Below are 24,356 nucleotides of genomic sequence, written 5' to 3'. Positions count from 1 at the left end.
CTTGACACTCTAAAGATAACCCTATTGTAAATTGGTCAATCTTTGACAACTCATTAAGTACCAATGTGAATGCAAAGCCCATCTTGTTTACAAAGATGGTTGTATACTTATCGATGTATATCTTCTTATTTTGATGATTAAAAAAGTGCTTCTCCATCATGATCATATATGAAATGCACAAAACTTATGCTTTAATTTTCAATGAAACTAATATGAATACAATCTACTCAAAGTTGCATGAATGATCGTATTCCTCATTGTAATCTACTATCTTACAACATGACCTCTCAATCTTTTCATAATAAGTTGGTACTCTATCAGTAAGTGCAACAGCAAGCCTTAAAGGCCAGATTTTTCTCAGCTACCCAATCATCTACCATAATCGAATCAATATTATACTTTTAGGTAGGTGGCTGAAATCCTAACAAGGACTTCAACCTGCAACCCCTCTTGGTGAAACCATCAATGTGCAAGAGGTTTGTATCACATCAGTTTGACCACATACACTAAATATTACTTTGAACAAGAGTGAAAATACATTAGACGATGGTGGCCGAATAAAAGAAAAACCCACATTGGCTTCCTTCTTTATTGATAAGATTCAAATAGGATGATTGGAAAAGACCAAAATACCCTCATATATAAGTCGCACGAATGGGCTTAACGAGTGGTGGTGATAGATGTTAGGATAATGGACTATATGTGCTACAAAGGTTTCAAATAGGAACCAAATATGCAAAAAAAATGTATCTACTTTAATAAATGAAGTTTTTTTTTTTTTTTGCCATATGTTACACTCTAATTCAATTTGTTAAATGTCATTTTGTGGTTATTTTGAATTAATTTCTTTTTCATATGTCATTTTATAGGTTTTTCTATTTTAATAAATTCCACATAATACTTTAGTGTAATAATTACAATAAATTTAGTAATAAATGAATATCAATTTCATTACTAGACTTAACTTTTTATTTCAAAATTTTCAAATTACAACTCATTAGCTTATTTTGTTTATTTATTTAAATTTAAAAGATGAAAAAATCAATTTTAATGATTTATTATTATTTTTTTTCTTATAAATCCAAAGTTCTTAAATATTTAGACCTTTATATTTAATTTTTTTAATTAATTCATATAATATATAGGTTTTACACCTAATTATTTATTTATTATGGACTACACATAATACTTGTGATTGTGAAAAACTACATGGACGAAACATGTAATTTAGTCTAATAAAATACTCGTAAAATGAATTTGTTAATACAAAAGATGATATCATCCCAAGCAATACGTCAGAGCATAGCACAAAAGGTGCCAACTACCATCGCCACCACTACTCCCTCCTCTTCTTCACTTCATTCCTAAATTCGAAGCCCCCATTTCCAAACCCTAAATCAACCACTTCTTCTCCACAGTCCTATATCAGGAAGGGAAGAAAATCCAGACAAAATTCGATCTTTTTATTCTTTATCAATCCGTCCATCTGTTCCTGCTCCTCCACTGAGACATGCACTTCTTTGATCATTGAATTTTGTAAATCATCGAAAAAGCTAAAAAGCTTTCAAGATGGGTTCTTTGTCTTGGCAGATAGGTGTATATATCTGGGTTTTATTGATCACATGCATCTGTATTTTTATGGATTCAAAAGTTCAGAACGGGAATGTTTTCATTGATGGGGAAAGAGGAATTGCAGAGACAGATACTGATTTTATTTGTGCTACAATGGATTGGTGGCCACCGGAGAAATGCGATTATGGTTCTTGTAGCTGGGGTTATGCTTCTCTCCTCAATGTGGTATGATCTTCTTCGTTCTCCTTGTTTTAAAGGATCCCGATGATATATGTTGTGACAAGATTCTTTATTACTTCTTAAAATTAAACAATAATGAAACACTTAATCATTTGATCACATACGTTGGATGAATTCACCATAATTTTCCGAATTTAGGCTCTTGAGATGTGTCAGTTCCGATCATGTATCGTTGCTATTTCGTGGGTCCAATTATTCCGATCATAAATGTTGACAAACAAATTCCTGTTTTCCTAATTTTGGCTTTACTTTGTGGGGTTCATTTATGTTTATTCGCTAATTTTTGGATTTTCTTCTTTGCAGGATCTTAACAACACAATCTTTCAGAATGCAATCAAAGGTGAATATTCCTCCCTTTTCTGGATAGTCCACTGTTCTCTTTTCCAATTCCTTTGACCCCAAAAGTCAAACTTTTTATGCAGCCTTTTCACCATTAAAGATTCGATTGGGAGGAAGTTTGCAAGATGAACTTGTCTATGAAACCGAAGATCAAACTGAAACCTGCATCCCATTTTCCAAAAACACCTCCGCATTATTCAATTTTAACCCAGGCTGCTTACCTCTATCCAGATGGGATGAACTAAACACCTTCTTCAATGAAACAGGGTAACCAAAAACACCCTTTTATTTCATTCAATTTTCATAATTTGAAAACTAAAAATCACCTCATAATTCATAATCAGTCTTTTATCTTCAGGGCTGTAATTATTTTTGGATTAAATGCTCTTAATGGAAGAAAACTGCAAGCTGATAGTTCAACCATTGGAGCTTGGGACTCCACCAATGCTGAATCTTTGATTCGTTATACAGTTAAAAAGAATTACACCATTTATGCTTGGGAACTCGGTAATTGCAAGAAATAACAAATTAGTTTTCATTTATTTGTTTATCATAGCATGTTGCTATTTCATTTCTCCATTTAATGCATAATTTATAGGGAACGAGTTAAGTGGAAGTGGAGTTGGAGCAAAAGTAACAGCATCTCAATACGCAATTGACACAATTACCCTCAAGAACATAGTAGAAGAAATTTATGATGGGATTGAACCTAAGCCACTAATTATCTCACCAGGTGGATTCTTTGATGCAAAATGGTTCAAAGACTTCATAAACAAAACAACCGAAATTCTTGATGTAGTCACTCACCATATATACAATCTTGGCCCAGGTAAACAAAAGATTGAAATAAAACAGTTGTAATGTTCAAAAAGATTGTAAAGTTTGGAACTTTATATTCTTTTTTGCAACAGGAGTTGATCAACACCTTGTTGAAAAGATTCTTAATCCCTCTGTTCTTGATAACGAGATCGATACCTTTAAGCAACTCGAGAACATTCTAGAAGCTTCCGGAAGTTTAGCATCTGCTTGGGTTGGTGAAGCTGGTGGAGCTTACAATAGTGGCCACAATCTTGTGACTAATGCATTTGTGTTTAGTTTCTGGTATGTAAAGTACAACCCTTGATGCATAAGGTACAAACATAAATATTGTGTAGTCATAATGAGCAACTTAGTTGTACAGGTATTTGGATCAGCTAGGAATGTCAGCTGTTTACAACACAAAGACATACTGCAGACAATCTTTAATTGGAGGAAATTATGGTTTACTTAATACAACTACTTTTGTGCCAAATCCGGATTATTATAGGTACATTTTGACTTTCAAGGTCAAACCTTTGACTTACTAAAAAAAGTTGAAATTTTGATATGTGATTTTGTTTCTCTTTGTATTAGTGCTCTTTTGTGGCATCGACTAATGGGAACAACAGTTCTTGCTACAGACTTTAGTGGGAGCAAAAAAATCAGATCCTATGCACATTGTGCTAAACAATCAGTAAGTTTGTTAAATAACTAACATGTTTCCAGTTTTTGATTTCATAATCTTATTGAATCTTTCTTTTAGGATGGAATAACACTTCTACTCATTAATCTAGACAAAACCACTACATTTAATGTAAATTTGTCGATTAAGATGTCAATTGAAATTCAAATGGTGAGGGGTGGATCAAGAACACGAGAGGAATATCATCTGACAGGTAAAGATGGAAACTTGCATAGTCAAACAATGGTGTTGAATGGGAAAGATTTGATTTTAAATACTGAAGGTGAGATACCTCTGTTAGAGCCTTTGTATGTAAGTTCTTTGAAGCCAATAGTTGTGGCTCCTTATTCTATTGTATTTGTGCATATCCCATATCTTACTTTGGATGCTTGTAGCAATTTGGTCATGGAGTTATAAGTGTTCAGAAATTTATTTGGTGTATACTTTCTTGTTCTTTTTGCTTGTTTTAAGATCAAATGCAGTTTTGTTGTTGGTGTTTGAGTGATGAAAAAAATGTATGCCATTGAATCTCAAGTTCAAGATTGATCGACTCAAAGAAATCACATTTTGGTTCGTATTGATGCATAATCAAACAAAGAATATCAGGGAATGCAATTTTCGACTTTTTGAATAAAATATCAAACAATATTGCTTACCATTGAATAAAATATCAAACAACACTATTTTATATAAATTTTATATAAAAATCTAAGACTTAGAGAATAGTTTTGATGCGTCAAATATTAATAATCAACTCTATTCTGTTCTTACCATTTGGACGATTTATTTTTGGGGTCAGCAATACAAAATGTTGTTATTATGCTACGATTAATCTATTTGTGTAATAATGTTTTATTTTAACCTTTTTAACATTTAAAATTTTTTATCTATTGACTTTTTCTTTCGTTTTAATCTATAATTAAATTTTAAATTTATAAGTCATATTATATTTTTATTATTTATTTTTTTTATAACTATATACTGATGTCATCATCTTTTTAATTATTTAACAATATTCATCATTTATGACATTTTATTTTAAAAAAGGCATTGTTAGTGTCATTATATGTCAAAGTCTTCAAAGAAATTTTAAAAAATCTCTAAATATTATTAAAAAAGAACTTTAAATTCACCACTGAAGCAATCAGGGCTTTTAATTGTATTTCAATCATATGTTTTTCACCATTAGATCAAATTGATGACATCATATTTTCCAAATAAAATTCAAATACAATTACATTTAATTATATAATATTTAAATTCAACAAATATATTATCAATTGAAACATATCATTCTATTTATATAGAAGATATCAATTTCTATAATTAATATTGTTTTTAATTTAACTCCCTTATTTATAGCTTTTGGCTTCAAATTTTAAATAACTCTTTAAATAAGCAAATCATTAATTTGGTTAACCTATAAAATCTAATCTAATCCAATTAAATCTGCAAAATATTTGAGAGTCAAAATTAAAGTCACTATCATTCATAATTTTTCTGACAGAATATCCCACATAAATTGAATTGATTTGAGATAATGATTTGAATTTTAAAACTCATAAAATAAGCAAGTCAATTAATTTGTAAATTTGAATCAATATAATTGATTTCTTTTTTTTTTTTCTAGATTAATAGCTGGAAATCTCTAAGATGATATCTTAGGATCCTATTTTTTTAAAAAGATAATGATTTGATTATTCAAAAACACCCTATATATACAATTAGATTGAAGTTGTTATTCTTACGATTTTCGATTGAGTCCTACAATTTACAATGTTCTTCTTTAGCAATTTTCTTCTTTAATTCTTTTTTCTAGGTTCTTTCTTTACTTTGTTCTCCTTCTCATTCTCCAATTTCTTGCATTTACTTTCTCTTCTTATTACATGTTATTACTATATTCATGTTGAGAGGTCATGAAAAAATTAATCAATCTACTTTAAGCATATTAGTTTCATTCATATCTAAATATCATTAGAAAAGAACCCTTAATTCACAAATAAAACAATCAGGACCCTTGATTGTATTTCAATCATATGTTTTCTACCCTTAGATCAAATTGTTGATATCATCTTCCCCAAATAAAAATCAAACACAATTACATATAATTATAGAATCTTTAAATTCAGCAATTATGTTATCAATTGAAACATAATTCTATTTATATACGAGATATCAGATTTTATAATTAATATTGTTTCTAATTTAACTCCCTTATTTATAGCTTTTGGCTTCAAAATTAAAACCCTTTTTTAAAAAAAAAAAAACTCATTAAATAAGCATATCAATAATTCAGTTATTAACCCACAAAATCTAATCTAATCCCATTAAATCAACAAAATATTTGTGAGTCAAAATTACTGTCAATATTATTCATAATTTATTTCCCAGTATATCCCACGTAAAATGAATCAATTTGAGATAACGGTTTGAATTTTAAAACTCATTAAATATGCAGGTTAATTAATTTGAAATTTTGAATCAATATAACCGATATCTTTTTTTTCCAGATGATAGTCGAAAATCTCCAAGTTGATATCTTAGGATCCCAATTTTTTGGAAGATAATGATTTCCTTATTCAAAAATACTATATATATATATATATATATATATATATATATATATATATATATATATATATATATATATAGAGAGAGAGAGAGAGAGAGAGAATTACATTGAATTTTTTATTCTTACGATTTTGGATTGAGTCGTACGATTTATAATGCTCTTCTTCAATGGTCTTCTTCTCCATTTCTTTTTTCTAGGTTTTTTTTTACTCTGTCTCGTTCTTCTTCTCTAATTTCATGCATTTACTTTGTTCTTATTACCTGTTATTACTATATTCCTGTTGAGATGTCATAAAAAAATTAATCAATCTACTAGAGGAAAGATACGTACTAACATTTTGAATTTGTATTGTCCTCTAGAAACCAACCGTAGTCTCATAAACCGTTCTCACATATCTTAATAGGTCTTAGCATTCCCCCAAATTCAGCTACAAGAAGTCATGGATGTACTTCTTGAATAAATCCTCTAAACTGAAATTCATTTGTTAGTTAGATGCAGTGACCAAAATGCAAGATTTGTGAAAGTTCATTATTAGTTATTAGTGTTAATCTTTGGCAAATTATGAAACTAATATTATACTTTTGTTCATAACAAGGCTTATTTTGTAATAATTTCTTTGATCGGAAGATATGTATATATGATTAGGTGTAGCCTAAAAAATTATATTTTATTCTTATAAGGAAAAGATACTTTAGAAATTGACCAAATTACAATGTCTAAGTTTGATGTTTATGGCTATAGCAATGCACTTTAATTGTATTTTTTTTTATCAAATTTCTTTACAGAATTTAACGTTGTTGGTACATATAACAACTTATTATTGTTTTTGGTTTTACGTGACCAATATGAAAAGTGTCATATGAGCCTCCATGGGGGTTTGTATACCGAACAAAATCAATTTATAAAGCTACGACACAACATGTTTTAATCAATGAGTCACATCATGTTGTGATAAAACAAATATCACGTGGATCATTTATGTTAAAAATTACTGTATTAAAACATTAAATTGCTCTAATATAAATATTAAATATTTTTATTTAATAAGTTTGGTTCAAAAACTCAAAATGAATCTAACTAACATTTTTTATTATAATTTCACTTAAAGCAATACCATCTACTAATGTGATGTATATTTAATTTATTTTCTCCGCGTTTAACGCGGGTCATAATCTAGTATATTATATGAAAGAGAAAATGACTTTAAAAGGTTAGTGTCATTGTATGTCAGAACAAATGTTACACATGAAATAGATAATCAAAGTCTTCAAAGAAAATTTTAAAAATATATATATTATATGAAAGGGAAAACGACTTTAAAAGGTAACAAAGTTTCAAAAATATCTAAAAATGACCATTATTCTTTTTTTAGTGTAAAAAATACCATTAAATTGATGCATTTGTACAAAAAAACACCAACAAACTATACATAAAGACTTGTGGTAACCTGAGGTAACCAGTTACCTCAGGTAAAATAACGACTTGGGGTTATTTAATGGACATTTACACCTTCAACTACCAAATTAGGTGTCACTCCACCGGAAACAATCTCCACAATGGCGAAGACGATGACGGTAGTTGCCCTTCTCCGAGAATGACGATCTCCTTCTTCTGCGGCTCAGACAATCTCCTTCTTCGACTAGATTTCTAGCAAACCATCACCGCAAGTGGGTTCTAAAACCCTTCACGGTGGCGGCGACATTTCGCCATCGCAGTTTGGGTTTTTTCTACACCACCATCTTCTCTTTTCCCTTTTGTGCATTTTGGCTAGGATGTACGCCAAATTAATGTCTTCGGTCCGTTTTATATACCGGGTGCGACTGTTACATTCCCGATTGGATTCAATGTTGGAGATAATAGTGCCTTAACGAATGAGTTGTTGACGACGAATAGAATTGGGTTTTAGGCAATCAAGAAGAAAAAAAAAATTCAACATGCTCAGGAGTGTAGCGAACATACTTCTCATTATTTTAGGGATAACTGAGCATATAATGGCTATCAAGAAGAAAAAAAAATCTAGGGTATTGTTTGAGTCTAAATTATCTCTTTTTCTTGATCTCATAAACGGTGTATATGTGTGTATTTGATCGCATAAATGGTGTATGTGTTTGATCTATGGTGATCGTGGGGACTTTTAGAAGCAAATATGGGTGTGTTTTGATTCTATAGTAACGAAGGAGATGAAAAACGACGATTAATGATATATGTTTAGAAAAATGATGAACATGTGTGTGATGGCCAGTGATCAAGTTTAACCGGGTAACCTACAATACCCGGTAAAATGATATTTTTTACCCTAAAAAAATAATGGTATTTTTTGTAAATTTTTTGAACTTTTTTACCTTATTAAGTCATTTTCCCTGTATGAAAATAAGCAAGATATGACTTGCGAACAATTTGTGTATAATCACATGTGTGATGAGATAAAAATGAAATATGGACTTTCGATTTAGTAGTATTTATTTTAATTTTGTATATTGTAATACATTGATTTTATGTAGTGTTATTGTTATAAGTTAACAATTTGGATGAAAACACTTTATAAAATATTTCACAAAGATAAGGTTAACATTCATGGCTCTAAATAATGTTTGGTGTGATTTGGCGGCAATGTCAAGTTTCAAGCTTTTACGAGCCGTGACGAGTCATGTCGTTTATAAGGTGTGATTTAAAGCGGCAATTTTGTGTGTGTGTGTGTGTATATATATATATATATATATATATTAATACTAGTCTTTTTTATATACATATATGACTTAAGGTGGCATGTTATTAAAACGTAACGTCAAGTATAAGTCTTGGAGTCATGACGCACCATGACGAGTTTTTTAGAATCTTAGTAACATCACATAATTTATATATTTTTTTAGTTAAATGGTCAATAATTGAAATGGGTTTTAATTTATTAACGTTTTGATTGACAAAGTTTATGGAAAGATAGCATGATAAACAAATATTTGAAACGTCCCAAAATTAGATTAAAATTTTTCATTTTTAAAACATAACTCCATAGTTCAATAATTACCAAAACATTGTTTTAAAAACCAATATAAGTCAAATTATCATATCATAGTATCTCTCAATCATAAAAAGTTAGATGACGTGTACAATCACGTCTTCGCTTTTCCCTGCTCGTCAGAAATACCCAAAACATTGAAATTCAAATTGTAAGCCATAACATACTGAGCTTCCCAAAATACGACACACCACAGATAATACATAGCATGCATACAGGGTTTGTTGGTCCTTGACCTCACCCCAACCATACCGGGTTTGTTGGTTTACAGCATGGAGCAGCAACACCTCAACCCAACCATCTAGGGTTTGTTGGCACGTAACCTTAACCCAACCATCCAGGTTTGTTGGCACGTGGCCTCAACCTTACCATATCGGGTTTGTGGACCTCCAGTCTCAACCCAACCACCCAGATGTCGACATATACACAAACAAAGCATACATAGGACTATCATAGCAATCCTACATCCTAGGATACATAAAATCAATAAATGGGTTGGCCTTGGTGCCTTAGACCCATTGGCATAGTGAGAGAACTTACCTTATGATCAAGGATTAACTGCACAGAACTTTGTAACACATACACCAGCTCTACTGTCCGCCTAAACAATAAACTCAGACCCGATTCGTAATGTTAGTCTATAATACTCCCAAAATACCCAAAGTCAAACTTGGTCGAAAGTCATAATCAATGTCCAAAAAGTCAACGGTCAGAAGTTAACATATACCGAGTACGTCTAGCGTGCTCGGCTCATACGCCCTGCGTACTCTTGATCTTGGTCGGGCTTCTAACGGCGTACGCTCAACGTACGTCCAGGTATGCCCAGAGTACGCGATGGCTCAAAAATTCAACTTTTAAGGGCTTAATCCCTTAAGTCATTTTGTCCAAGTCTCAGATCTAGTCTTAAAACATATCCCAAACCATCAAGTTTCCAACTTTATGGTTTTACATGCCAAGAACAAACCCAACAACAAAACCCTAACTCTTTTTAACCACTAAAGCTCTTAATGACTTGCATGAAAGAATCTTAGGGGCCAAGATCATATTTTTATGACTCAAGACATGGAAAAACATCCAAAAGGACAGCCCAAATATTCTATAGCATGTCATGCACAAGAAAGTCATAATTTGAGGACAAAAGCTCATAATTCAAAACATCACCATGCAAGCTAGATCTAACAATTTAACCATCAAGGTGGGAACTTTTTAGCTTCTGAAGATGGAGAATGATGCAAGAATTTCATATCCAAGCTTGCTTCTAGATTCCAAACTTCACCACCACCTTTTTCTTCCCTTGGAACACACAAAAACACACCCCAAGGTCTCAAAATGCACTAAAGGGGGATAGGGTTTGCAAGAAAACGTCTCAAATGATGGAGGCTAGAAATGGGGTGGGGTGATGGGCCTTAAAAATCAATATATATATGGTCTAAACCCCCAAGATTAGAGTTTTCGTCCGGATCGAGTACACCCAACGTACACTAGTGTACGCCCAGCGTACTCCAAAATGGCGACGTTTTCCTTTAATGAACCTTACACCCAGTGTACCATCCAGGTAAGCCCAACGTAAGGACCAAAATTTCAAAATTAATTAAATAGAGGATAGGAAAGGGATCTAACCAGGGCTTAGGCTTAGGTGTAACAATATCTGTAAGGTCGATGATTAACGGATATTAATGTTAAAAAAAAAAGGTTTTAGTTACACTGGTGTGGTGGTTAGTTCCCGATTGAACTTGTTCGAACGTCGAGTCAACTTGGTTTTCAAAATTAAATAATTTTAGTACCAAATAGAACTTACATAATTTTAATACCAAACCGAATTATAAAAGTTTCGATACCAAAAAGCTTCAAAACAATTACCAAACATAATCATAAAGTTTCATGACATTTACCATTTTTAGTGACAAAACCACTCCACTTAAGCTATAAAGAAAAACTTATCGAAGTTCCAATAAATAAGAGTTCTTAATCATATTGAGGGTTTACAAATTTGGTCAATATGCGCATTAGAAATCAAGTCAAATGTTATATGATTATCTCATATTCAAAGGCTTTCTCATATTGACTTTATAAAATTGCAAAAAATGGATATGCAATGTCGGCCCAATGGAGGTTCAAACAGTGCCCAAGAATAGGGCCCAAAAAATCATAGGGCCCAAAAATTATTTAATAATTCTTGTATACTAGGTTCAATCGACCCAAAAAAATTAGGTTAATTTTTATTACTCACCAGAAGAAGGAACGCCACCTAGAAGAAGGAACGGGAATGAACTTTCGAGAAACAGAAAACCCTTCGGTTTCTTCTAATCTTCTTCATTGACGCAGACATTGGTAATAACAAACATCATTTCAGGAGCAGGAGGAACGGTAATATCTATTCAATCATTTCTATTCCAATATTAAAGACACGATTTCAGTTCTTAATTTTGTTTCTTCTTCTTCTTCTTCTTCAGCGATAACAACCAACCAATTCAGTCTATTCTTACTTCTATTTCTTCTAATCCTCTTGTTCTTCATTGAGTCTCAAAAGTTCAGAACTATCAAGCTTCAAATTTCGAATAAAGAATCATCAAATTTCAAAATCTGAAGCTTCAAAATCTTACCTGTTTGACTGTTTGAGCCTTGAGGTTTCGAAATCAAAGGTAACTTTAAACTTTAGTTTTGTTTTTCATGGTTTGTTATTTTCTAATTGAATAATTTTTTATCAATCTTTTTTCTGATCAAATTTCGAAATACAAGACCATCAATATCAAATTATCAGTTTCTGTAATCAAAAGAAACAAGGGTCAAGGAATGTAAATTCTCCTTTCAAGTTTTTGATTTTTTCTACTTTTTTGTTTCTGAAAAATCACAAATTCTTATTTTCTGTTTCTATTTACTTCTTATTTGTAAGGACTAAGAACTATATTTTGATCTCAAATAGCAGGTTTTCTGAATTTTTTTTTTGGAGCATAACATTGTTTTCTGATTTGAAGTGTCAAAATATAAGGTAATTTTTGGATTATGATCTGATATGATTTCTTTAATTTTTCTTTTCTGATATGTTATTTGATTTCTTATTTGGATTTTTATTTTTATTTATACTTTTGGTATCTTCTCTTGGTGATTTGAAGTGTGGAAAATCTAAAACGAAGAAGAAATCTACAAATCTCAATTCGCAAATAAGGTCGTTTCTTTCTTTTCTATAATTTACAATGCCTCCTAGATTAAAAACATATGCATCTTGATTTGAAAAACGTAAAAAGAAACAAAAAATTGAAGAATATAATAAAGCTCAAGCAGGTTCTATGGATAAGTTTATAACAAAAAAAAAACACAAAATTTTTCAGAAAGTGAAACACAAATTGTTAATGAAGATAATCTTGATAATAATGATTATGTTGATGTTGATGTTAATGATAATGTTAATGACAATGTTGATGCTAATGATAATCCTAATGTTGATGTTGATGATAATGTTGATTTTCACACTTTCGATATATTTGGTCCAAGATATTGGGATGTTCTTGATTCTAATATGATAAATATATTAGCATTGAAAGGTCCTAAAAGAGATTTATCCATTATAAAAGGTCCTAAAGATAAATATTTAAGAAGATTTTATGCAACATATTACACTAAAACTTTACTAAATGGGGAAATATATGATAGAGATTGGCTTGTTTATTCTAAAGAAATTGATAAAAAAAATTGTTTTTGTTGTAAATTTTTTCGAAAAGGGTGTGGAAATGGTCAATTAGCAAATGAGGGTTTTAGAGATTGGATACATCTTAACACTAGAATTAAAGAGTATGAAACTAGTATGGAACATGTTAAAAATATAAAAACTTGGTATGATTTGCATTTAAGATTACAAAAAAATAAAACTATTGATAATGCAGCTCAAAAACAATTAAAAAAAGAAAAAGTTCATTGGAGACAAGTTTTGTTGAGAATTATCTCTATTGTGAAATTTCTTGCTAAACATAATCTTGCTTTTCGTGGTACTAATGAGAAAGTGTATGAAGATAACAATAGAAATTTCTTAGGCTTATTTGAAATGTTGGCTGAATTTGAAATGGTTTCGTATGAGCATATGCAACGTATTACAATTGAAATTGGTATCTATAAACATTATCTTGGGCATAGGATACAAAATGAATTAATAATTTTGCTTTCTTCGAAAATAAAATCTATGATTATTAGAAAGATAAAAAATGCAAAATATTTTTCTATAATACTTGATTGTACTCTTGATATAAGTCACCAAGAGCAAATGACTATTATTTTAAGATATGTGGATGTTTCATCAAATGTTGTTTGCATTGAAGAATCCTTTTTAGGGTTTTTAGATGTAAATGATACAACCGGCCAAGGACTTTTTGATGTTTTACAAAATGAATTGAATTTGCTTGATCTTGACATTAATAATGTGCGTGGAATAGGTTATGATAATGGATCAAATATGAAAGGAAAACATCAAGGAGTGCAAAAAAAGCTTTTAGATATAAATTCTAGAGCTTTTTATACTCCTTGTGGTTGTCATAGTTTGAACTTAACTTTGTGTGATATGGCTAATACTTGTGGTAAAGCTAAAGGTTTTTTGGAACAATACAACGTATCTATACAATTTTTGCAAATTCCACTAAGAGATGGCAAATTTTAAAAGATGATGTGAAAGGGTTAACTCCTAAATCTTTGTCATCCACTCGGTGGGAGATTCGTGTTGATAGTGTTAAAGCTATAGAGTTCTCAAATTTTTGACATACAAAAAGCTTTACTTCAAGTAGCCAAAAATGATAATGATCCAAAAATAACAAGTGAACCTAAATCTTTAACAAAAAATGAACTTGGTAATTTTGAGCTTATATTGGCTTTAGTAATTTGGTATGAAATGTTAAATATTGTTAATTTAGTTAGCAAAAAATTACAATCAAAAGATATGCTTATTGATGTTGCTATGTAAAAAAATAAAAAGGTTGATTTCGTTTTTTAAAGAATATAGAGAAAATGGTTTTTTAAATGTTTTAGAAACTGCAAAAGATATTGTCTTGGAAATGGGTATCGATCCAATATTTTCTAAAAAAAATAAAAAAACATTTTGATGAGATTTCATCCCATACTTCTTGTAGTGTTTCACAATCCGCACAAGAGAAATTTAGGGTTAAATATTTTATTTATATTGTTGATCAAACAATTACTTGTTTAACTACAAGGTTTGAACAATATCAACAATATGATAAAATATTTGGTTTTTTGTTTAATTCAGAAAAACTACATTCATTAGATGATATAACCTTAAAATCTTGTTGTAAGTCTCTTGAAACTTCACTCAAGAAAGATGAGCAATCGGATATTGATGGAAATGACTTGTATGTTGAGTTAAAATTACTTCTACATCTTTTGCCCAGAGAAAAAATGACAACAATTGATATTTTAAACTTTTTAAAATGTGTTGATTGTTTTCCTATTACATCTATTGAATATAGAATTATGTTGACTATTCATGTTATTGTTGCATCTGCAGAACGAAGTTTTTCAAAACTGAAGATTTTGAAGTCCTATTTACGATCTACAATGACTTAAGAACGATTTAATGGATTGGCTTTGATGACGATTGAACGTAACATGTTGGACAAAGTTACATATGAAAATGTTATTGAGAAATTTATTTCAGGATGACAGTTTTAAAGTAGAAACCAATTTCTTTTTTGTTTATTATTTTGAATGAAATTTTAATTTTATGTATTTGCAATAAAAAATTAAGATGTATATTTTTTTGCTTTAATTTTGAGATATTTCAAATTTTAGGGTCTATTTTTCGTTAAATCGCACAGGGTCTCTAAAGTCTCGGGGCCGACCCTGTATATATGTAATTGGTTATCAAATAAAAGATATACATAAATATACGAGAAATCTAAACATAAATGAAAAACACCACAATGTCCAATTACATCACTTCAATGTGGATTTTAATATTTCAGTTTAACCGATTTGTTTCAATCCAAAAATAGACATAAAATTAGTGATAGCTGAACCGTTCTATTCTTAGATTTCCAATCCAACCAATTTAACCGACCGATTCGAACAAAACCGTTTATAAAACATTAGCGTAGATGTTCAATTTTTCTAATTTTAAAAAGCATATTTTATATCCATTAAAGAGATTTTTCTATTTATAAATATATTACATACAATAAATTATCTATTTTAATTGGTTGAAAAGAAGCTCATGACAACAAAATTGGTTAATTAACAGCTCTTGAAAAAGAAAAACTTTGATTGAAAAACTTCATTAATGTTTTTTTCAAAAAGGTTTTTGAAAAGCTTAAGATTGTCAAAAGTCTTTGCTGTTTGTCGGCCTGTCAGTTCAGCTTCAGATGATAAAAATCCAATTTTTGCTCAACAATCAATGCATATACATCTACAGTACGGATTGCTATCACCCAGAGCATCAACACGTATACAGGTTCAGTTGCCTGCTGATCATACCGATCAACGCCTTGATACACCATGGCTGAATCCCAGGCGACGTCGGCGACCGCTGTGGAGAACCACGATTCACAAACCAAACAAGTTCAAGAGATAGCGGCGGACTATAACCACCCGCCGGAAAGATATATCCGTAAGCAAGATGAAGAGTACGGTAACGTTAGCAACACCCCTGTATCATCTCCGATGAGTGAGGTGGTTCCCGTTATTGATATTAGCCTCTTAACTTCATCTCTTTCGGAGCTCCATAAGCTTAAATCATCTGTTAGCTCTTGGGGCTGCTTTCAGGTCTCTCTCTCTCTCTCTCTCTCGAGCATCAACACATATATAGGTTCAGTTGCCTGCATGTTCTCACGAAACTCGAATGGATTTCATTTCAGGCAATTAACCATGGAATTGAAGGTTCATTTCTGGAGAAAGTTGGAGAAATCAGCAAACTGTTCTTCAGATTTTCAGGGGAGGAGAAGAAGAAATACTTGAGAGCAGAAGATAATATTGAAGGATATGGGAATGACATGGTTCTTTCAGAGAATCAGACTCTTGATTGGAATGATAGACTTTATCTTAATGTTCTTCCAAAACAGCAACGAAGGCTTCAATTTTGGCCCCAAAATCCCTCTAACTTCAGGTAAAATCATTAGTATATGTTGAATATTGATTTACAGAGATTATTTGTTAGAGTTGTCTTGAAATTGCTGAATACAATTATGATGTTTCAGGGAGGTTGTCGATGAATATGTCTCCAAAATAGAGTTGATTAATGAATTTCTCCTAAAAGCCCTTGCTAGATCATTAAACTTGGAGGAAAATAGCTTCTTGGATCAATATGGGACAAGTGCAACAATGGAGGCAAGGTTTAACTACTACCCTCCATGTCCATGGCCAGACAAAGTGTTTGGAGTAAAACCACACGCTGATATTTCAGCACTCACATTTCTGTTGCAAGACAAAGAGGTTGAAGGGCTTCAAGTCTTGAAAGATGGTCAATGGGTTGGAGTTCCTATTCTTCCCGATGCTTTAACAATCAATGTTGGTGATCAACTTGAGGTAATCCTTAATTAGCTAAAAGTTTTAATGATGATGTAACTTGATTTGAAGAATATGAAAATGTGTAGATAATGAGCAATGGGATTTTCAAGAGCCCTATGCATAGGGTGTTGATCAACTCCAAAGATGCAAGAATGACTGTGGCTTTGTTTTGCATGCCTCAAACGGAAAGGGATATTGGGCCTGTGGATGGGCTTGTTACCGATGAAACACCGAGGCTATACAAGAACGTGACCTTTACTGTCGACTCATTTTTCAAGTATTACCAGAAAGGTAGGAGAGCAATCGATGTTTGCAAGATTTGACTATGTTCACAAGATGGTTGGTTCATAACTTCATCGTCCCTTCCACTTATTATGTATTTATGTTCTGTGTTTTTGTTATTTTGTGTGTGTCATCCAAATAACATTAGAAATCATAGTAACATGGCATGATGGCACAAGTAATGTATGTGTATAGTGTCTTTTTATGTCTTTGTCTATGTGTATTTGTATGTATACATACATATACACATCGACAAATTAGTAACGGGAATTTCATGACTGGTCAATAATGTACATTTAGCAACGAAATAGTGCATAACGTTAAAAGATGGAAACCGATCTAAAAGAGTAATATAGTTCTCATTTTGTACACGTTTAGTTGGTATTGATATTAGAATCATTATGGCTAATATAAGTTCTTCGCGTGATGTAATGTAATTGATATTGCTATTGAATGAAGTTGTTATTGATATTAAATTTAGTTGGTATTGTACTATAACAACTATTAATATCAAAGGTACAATGTTATTAATGATATATGATTCTATTGTCCGGACTAGCCACATATGAGAACAACTCATTAATGATTGACATGAATAAAACAGGAAGAAATCATTCATAAGGACTGGATGGATGTGTATAAAAACAACAAAGACTTATTTGCAAAGAAAAATAATAATAATTAAATGTATACAAATTGAAAACTTAACGTGAAATAGCTTGTCATAAGGTTTGAATGTGAAAAAAAAACATATATAATTATTTTACAAATTAAAAACTATATTATTTTTTAAAGTCGTTTTTGACGCCAAAGATTTTAACGATGTTGCAAGTACTTCAATGACATAATTTTCTAGCAGTGAACGCTGCACGAATTTTTGCTAATGGGATTGTAAATATTAAAGTAAAAAGTTTAAATTAATTAAAAAAAAAAAAAAAAAAGTGTTATGATATTATATCCATGACTTTGACTGTTTGACATGCGTGCCGTTGACCAAAAACATCTTAGAAGAAGAACATCAAACAGGTAATCGAATTCTGTTGGCTCCCGATACAAATCAACGCTTTGCTACACCATCGCCATGGTTGATTCCCAGTCTCAAACCAAACAAGTTCAAGAAATAGCGGCGGACTATAACCACCTGCCGAAAAGATACATCCGTAAACAAGATGAAGAGTACGGTAGCCTCAACAACACCGGTGTGTCGTCTCCGATCACTGAGCATATCCCTATTATTGATATTAGCATCTTAACTTCATCTCCTTCGGAGCTCGATAAGCTCAAATCAGCTGTTAGCTCTTGGGGCTGCTTTCAGGTTTCTCTCTCTATCTCTCTCGATATCATATATCTTGGCCCCGAACACTTGATCTGCGGGATAACTATCTGTAATTGATCCATCGATCGACATGATATCTGCAACTGTAGATCTAATTCAATCCACCGGTTGTAAATTTAGGGACGATTTTAACATTTAGGCTTTATCAGTTTGAATGTAACAACCAGTTTCAGATTTGATGAATCGATTTTTTATTTAGGAACCAATCAATCTGGTGCCATATCTTGTAAATTCTTTTAAAGAAATTTTTTTGAAACTCAATTGGTTTTCAGGCAATTAACCATGGAATTGAAAGTTGGTTTTTGGAGAAAGTTAGAGAAATCAGCAAACTGTTCTTCGGGTTATCAATGGAGGAGAAAAAGAAATACATGAGAGCAAAAAATGATCTCGAAGGGTATGGAAATGACATGGTTCTCTCACATAACCAGACTCTTGATTGGACTGATAGGCTTTACCTCACTGTTCTTCCAAAACACCAACAAAAGCTTCAATTCTGGCCTCAAAATCCCTCTCACTTCAGGTAAAATAAACATACTTGATCTCAATTGCTGAAATGGGATTTTGACTTATTGTAATAATATTATGTAATTGCGATGACATATCTCAGGGAGGTTCTTGATGAATATAGCTGTAAGATAGATTCGATCAATAAACTTGTGCTTAAAGCCCTTGCTAGATCATTAGATTTGGAGGAGAATTGTTTCTTGAATCAATATGGGACAAATTCAACAATGAATGCAAGATTTAACTACTACCCTCCATGTCAATGGCCTGAAAAAGTTTTAGGAGTGAAACCACATGCAGATGGGTCAGCAATCACAGTTTTGTTGCAGGATAAAGAAGTTGAAGGGCTTCAAATCTTGAAAGATGATGAATGGGTTGGAGTTCCTATTGCCCATGATGCCCTAACCATTAACATTGGTGATCAACTCGAGGTAATAAATGAATTTTGATGGATTTTGTATGATGTACGAAGTTTGATTTTGAGAATGATATATATGATTTGAGAAAATATATGTGTAGATAATGAGTAATGGGGTGTTCAAGAGTCCTGTGCACAGAGTGTTTGTGAACTCAAAAAGTGAAAGGATGACTTTGGCGATGTTTTGCATGCCTCAAACGGAAAAGGATATTGGAGTTGTTGATGAGCTTGTTACGTGTGAAAAACCCAAGTTATACAAGAATGTCACGTTTACTGCTGACTTTTTTTTCAAGAATTATCAACAAGGTAGAAGAGCCATTGATGCTTGCAAGATTTGAAACAAATGGAATCCATCAAAATATTAAAGAAATTAAAATTGTCTTTGGTTTGGTTGGTAGAGTATAAAATGTTATTTCCATTTTGTTTGTTTTGTTGATGTCAAAAGAATTGAATTATAAATTATACTTGTTAATTAATCAAAATACTTGTTTTTCTTTTCTTTCTTGTTTTTTAGAAAGATATTGATTAGACAAAAAGACAAATCAGAGAAATTTTGAGCAAATGGGCTGAGGAAGAGTGATAATTACACCTAAAATAAATATACCAACAAAAGTCACTTGCTATTCTCATTCCAAGTACGGAGAAAATCGGATAAATTTGGGTTTATATCTTATTGCTAAGGTTTCAAATTGGTATAATGAAAAAGTCTAATAGCTAAAACAAAAATATGTTTAAAAAAAACAGTTTCAAGAGTCTCTTAAAATATATATATCCGAGTGTTATAAACTCCAAAAAAAATAAAAAATTATTTAAAAAAACTTGAAGAGAAGACCACCATGAGTAGCAAAAAATGGTGCAAAAACGAGGGATTCAACAGCCATGAGTTTGATAAGGATATTTAGCGACGGCCCGGAAGTGTCCTTTAAAGGGTCGCCAACCGTGTCACCAATCACAGCCGCCTTGTGTGGGTCCGACCCTTTGGGGCCCAGTGTTCGCGCATGTTCAGAAGCACCAGCCTAAAACAAAGTTATCCACTTTTTCTTTAAAAAAAAAAAAAAGGAAAGGATGTTTTTATAATTTTAATAATACCTCGATATATTTCTTGGCATTATCCCAAGCACCACCGGTGTTTGATGCAGATATAGCAATCTATATTAAGTTAAAAACACATGAGAAATGCATGATGAGTAAAAACGTCATTTGGGTAAAATGACTAATGATAACCTGAACGCCGGAGATAAGAGATCCGGCAAGAAGACCGGAAAGCGTTTCGACACCAAAGAAGATCCCAACAATGAGAGGAGTAAGCATAACAAGGGCGCCAGGTGGAATCATCTCTTGAATGGATGCATCGGTTGATATTTGAACACAAGTTGCATAATCAGGTTTTGTAGTTCCTTCCATGAGTCCTGGAATTGTATTGAATTGCCTCCTGACTTCCTCCACCATTTTAAGCGCTGCACTTCCAACACTCCTCATTGTCATGGCTGAAAACCAGTAAGGAAGCATCGCTCCCACCAACAAACCAATGAAAACTTTCGGTGTCAAAACATCAACCGTTATGATCTCCGCTCTGCTCACAAACGCACCGAATAGAGCCAACGATACAAGAGCCGCTGACCCGATTGCAAAACCCTACAAATAACCCGACAAATTAATCGCTAAATTAATGAAGGAATACTTGAATTGCTACCTTTCCGATGGCGGCAGTGGTGTTTCCGGCGGCGTCAAGGGCGTCGGTACGTTCGCGAATCCGGTGGCTCATCCCGGCCATTTCGGCGATGCCGCCTGCGTTATCACTGATCGGACCGTATGCATCGATGGCTAAACCGGTGGCGATGGTGCTCAGCATTCCGAGGGCGGCAACGGCGACGCCGTACATGGCGGCGAAAGTGAAACTAACATAAATACTGATTGCGATTGCGAAGATCGGAATGATACATGACTTGTACCCCAAAGCAAGCCCGAAAATTACATTTGTCGCCGCCCCTGTACGGCATGAATCCGCCACGTCCTGGACCGGGCTGTATGCGTTGCTGGTGAAGTATTCGGTTACAAACCCGATTATAAGCCCGGCCCATAAACCGACACTAACACATAAGAACAATTGCCTGCAAAACCCAGAAAGACATGAAATTTTGTATCCAATTTGTGAGACTAAATTTGAAAATTACCAGTTGCGAACTTCTTTCTGGATTCCAAAATTGAAGATGGTGAAGGAGGGAGGAAGGGCAACCCAACTAACGAGTGCTATACCCATAGTCATCAAGATGGTGGAAATTATGAGTTGGTATTTTAAAGCGGGTTCGATTTCTTTAACAGTTTTGATTTCGAAAAAGTCAGTGGCGAAAAGGGTAGTGAGCAAACAAACAAGAATACCAATGGAACTCACAAGGAGAGGATACATCATTGAAGTGAAATCATGATTGTTACCAAATGAGGAAATGGAAGCAACTACAAGAGCTGCACATGATGACTCAGCATATGACCCGAAAAGATCGGATCCCATACCAGCAATATCCCCAACATTGTCACCAACATTGTCTGCAATAACCTGCAACGAAAAGATTTTTAAGCCATGTTAATTTGAAGATAGATGGGTGCTGAAATTAGATTAAAAAGTAAAGACTGACTTACTGCAGGGTTTCTTGGGTCATCTTCTGGAATGTTCCTTTCTACCTTGCCAACAAGATCTGCCCCAACATCAGCGGCTTTGGTGTATATTCCACCACCAACTCGACCAAAGAGTGCCATGGAAGATCCACCAAGTCCATAACCAGTTATGGCTTCAAAAAGGCCTTCCCAATCATCACCATAATAAAGTTTAAACAAGTTGATGGTGATATACAGAACAAGGAGACCATTTGCAGCTAGGAGAAACCCCATGACAGCACCAGAACGAAAAGCAACAATAAAAGCCTTCCCTACTCCCTTTCTTGCTTCAAGGGTAGTTCTGGCATTTGCATAGGTAGCAATTTTCATTCCAAGGTAGCCAGATATGACTGAGGTGATGCCACCTAGTAGAAAGGATATGGTGCTGAAGATGGCAGTTGCGAGTGCAGGTTTACAGAGCTTGCTGCTATCGTATGTGCATTGTTGGTCACTGGTGCTGAAACCCTCAATGGAGCCCAGGAATACAAAGATTAGAACAGCAAAAACAGCCATGAAAACACTAACGTATTGGTATTCAGTGAAGAGGAAGGAAGTTGCTCCTGTAATAACAATAAATGTCTATAAGGAAACATACACTTGTAACAATTCAACACCACACGCAGACTCTAAAAAGCTAGAGTATGTGTAAACTAGAAAGCTACATCAGAATCACATCCTATATTGCTTAGTAGAGAATTCATCCACAGAAAAAAAAATTCATGCAAGATGAGCTTGTCGAAATAAATTAAGAAGTATAACTAGAGATTTATGATTTATGATGTAAAATGGAAAGAAAACAAATATAACGCATGGAAGAGAGTGCTATAAATGAGTATAAAGGAAGAATAAGGAAGATTTCTTCTAATCATGATGTAAAACTCATTTGTAGATGAAATTTACTAACGTGGAACATGATTACACAGAGAGAATAAGAATAATGATAACAAATCATTCCAGTTTTCGAGATTTGATCGAGAAATCAAAATCACCGAGATTACACCAATAATTAACGATCTATAGGAAATAAAACAATCGCAATACCTTCGGCAATAGCGTTCTGAATTTCGGCACATTTACGAACAACGGTGTGGTCATTGACGCCTTCTTCTTCCTCGATCAAGGATTCAGCGTACCCATGCCTGCCGCCACCGGCGAAAGGCTTCTCCGGCGAGAGCTTGATTTTGGCGACAAGGCACCATTGGATGAGAGAGAAGAGAATTCCTATGACGGCGCAGACTGGGATTACGATTTCGGTGCCGAGATCTGGGAGAATTGTTGACGTCCCCATGGCCGTGATAGCGGAGGAGGACGGATCTCCGACGAGAAAAACGAACAAAATGAAATTTGGTAAAAGAGACGAAAACTGAAGCAAAATGAAGGCCGGGTGGATGGGTGGCAATGCAGGTTCCGGCAAGGAAGGTTAGATGGAGACGATGTTACCGTGTATATATAGATACAGATATATGAATGTATAATAAATTCAGAAAAGATAGAAAATCGAGCGGGTATGAAATTGATGTCTGTTCATGCTATAACTCTTTACATCTATTGGGATGTTTACCAAAACAGTCCCTATCAAAAATAAATTTACAAAAATGGTCTCTCTAAATTACACCATGATCCCTATTTTAATAGAAAATTACATAAATGACTCCTACATAGAAAACAATTTACAAAAAAAGGTCTATATGATTTACAGAATGGGTCCCTCCTGTGCAGAATTATTTTTATAGGAATAGTCCCTCCCTAATAACAAATTTATGAATATAGTTCCTAAGTTTCATAAGTTATAGATATGGTCCCTTTCTATTATCAAATTTACATAAATGGTCCTTATTTTTCACAAAATTATAAAAATGTTTCCAACTTTTAACAAAATTACATAAATAATCCCTACCAAAAGGATATTGCTCCTACATTTCACAAAACTACATAAACACTTAGTGTCTAATAACATTTTACATAAATGTTTCGTGTCTAATAATAAATTTACAGAAATATTTAATACTACATCCGTCCTAAATTGATAGTCCATTTTTGACTTTTGAAGTTTTTTTTCTTAAACTTTGACCTTAAATATTTTTGTGTTTGATAGATAATATTTGATGCAAAATATATGAATGGATTGTATATATTTTAAATGTTTTTTCATTGTTATAAATTTTATCCAGTAATATATAATACAAATAAAAATATTTAAGGTCAAAGTTAAAGAAAAAAAAACTTCATAAGTCAAAAGTGGACTATCAATTTGGGACGGAAGAAGTATATAAGAGTACAATAGAAAAATTATATGAAAATTATAAGATTTATAAACCCAATACAAGGCCACTCCTCTAGTTACTCTTCTTTATATGAGAATAATTACATAAAATAATGTAATATACCTTTTGCTTCACTATGTAATATGATTTTTTTTTTTATTTTTTTTTAATTTATTATCTG

The 24,356-nt window shown here is 32.6% G+C and overlaps 4 protein-coding genes and 1 pseudogene across 4 annotated transcripts; 4 read left to right on the top strand and 1 right to left on the bottom strand.

Annotated features, from left to right (window-relative positions):
- Nucleotides 1-1,290: 1,290 nt before the first annotated feature.
- Nucleotides 1,291-4,072, top strand: LOC111908364 (heparanase-like protein 3). The gene is made up of 9 exons (XM_023904187.2): nt 1,291-1,797; nt 2,116-2,152; nt 2,235-2,418; nt 2,510-2,658; nt 2,750-2,980; nt 3,063-3,252; nt 3,332-3,457; nt 3,544-3,643; nt 3,713-4,072. Exons 1-9 carry the CDS (start codon nt 1,570-1,572, stop codon nt 4,046-4,048), a joined length of 1,581 nt encoding a protein of 526 aa, XP_023759955.1. The 5' UTR covers nt 1,291-1,569; the 3' UTR covers nt 4,049-4,072.
- A 3,626-nt stretch (nt 4,073-7,698) lies between these two features.
- Nucleotides 7,699-14,784, top strand: LOC111908331 (uncharacterized; annotated as a pseudogene).
- Nucleotides 14,785-15,565: 781 nt separating this feature from the next.
- LOC111908365 (protein SRG1) lies at nt 15,566-17,352 on the top strand. Its single transcript, XM_023904188.3, has 4 exons — nt 15,566-15,978; nt 16,071-16,318; nt 16,410-16,737; nt 16,806-17,352. Exons 1-4 carry the CDS (start codon nt 15,712-15,714, stop codon nt 17,040-17,042), a joined length of 1,080 nt encoding a protein of 359 aa, XP_023759956.1. The 5' UTR covers nt 15,566-15,711; the 3' UTR covers nt 17,043-17,352.
- Nucleotides 17,353-17,989: 637 nt separating this feature from the next.
- On the top strand, nt 17,990-19,758 carry LOC111908367 (codeine O-demethylase). The gene is made up of 4 exons (XM_023904189.3): nt 17,990-18,316; nt 18,610-18,857; nt 18,945-19,272; nt 19,361-19,758. The coding sequence occupies exons 1-4, from the start codon at nt 18,083-18,085 to the stop codon at nt 19,595-19,597; spliced, it is 1,047 nt and encodes a 348-aa protein (XP_023759957.1). The 5' UTR covers nt 17,990-18,082; the 3' UTR covers nt 19,598-19,758.
- Nucleotides 19,759-19,875: 117 nt separating this feature from the next.
- Nucleotides 19,876-23,459, bottom strand: LOC111908368 (pyrophosphate-energized vacuolar membrane proton pump). Its single transcript, XM_023904190.3, has 7 exons — nt 22,953-23,459; nt 21,897-22,471; nt 21,434-21,813; nt 20,953-21,370; nt 20,484-20,894; nt 20,349-20,408; nt 19,876-20,275 (listed from the first exon to the last, which is right to left on the bottom strand). Exons 1-7 carry the CDS (start codon nt 23,197-23,199, stop codon nt 20,069-20,071), a joined length of 2,298 nt encoding a protein of 765 aa, XP_023759958.1. The 5' UTR covers nt 23,200-23,459; the 3' UTR covers nt 19,876-20,068.
- Nucleotides 23,460-24,356: the final 897 nt, after the last annotated feature.

Source organism: Lactuca sativa, chromosome 8 (assembly GCF_002870075.4).
Source record: "Lactuca sativa cultivar Salinas chromosome 8, Lsat_Salinas_v11, whole genome shotgun sequence".
Lineage (NCBI taxonomy): Eukaryota > Viridiplantae > Streptophyta > Magnoliopsida > Asterales > Asteraceae > Lactuca > Lactuca sativa.
This window is presented reverse-complemented; position numbering and strand designations above follow the sequence as displayed.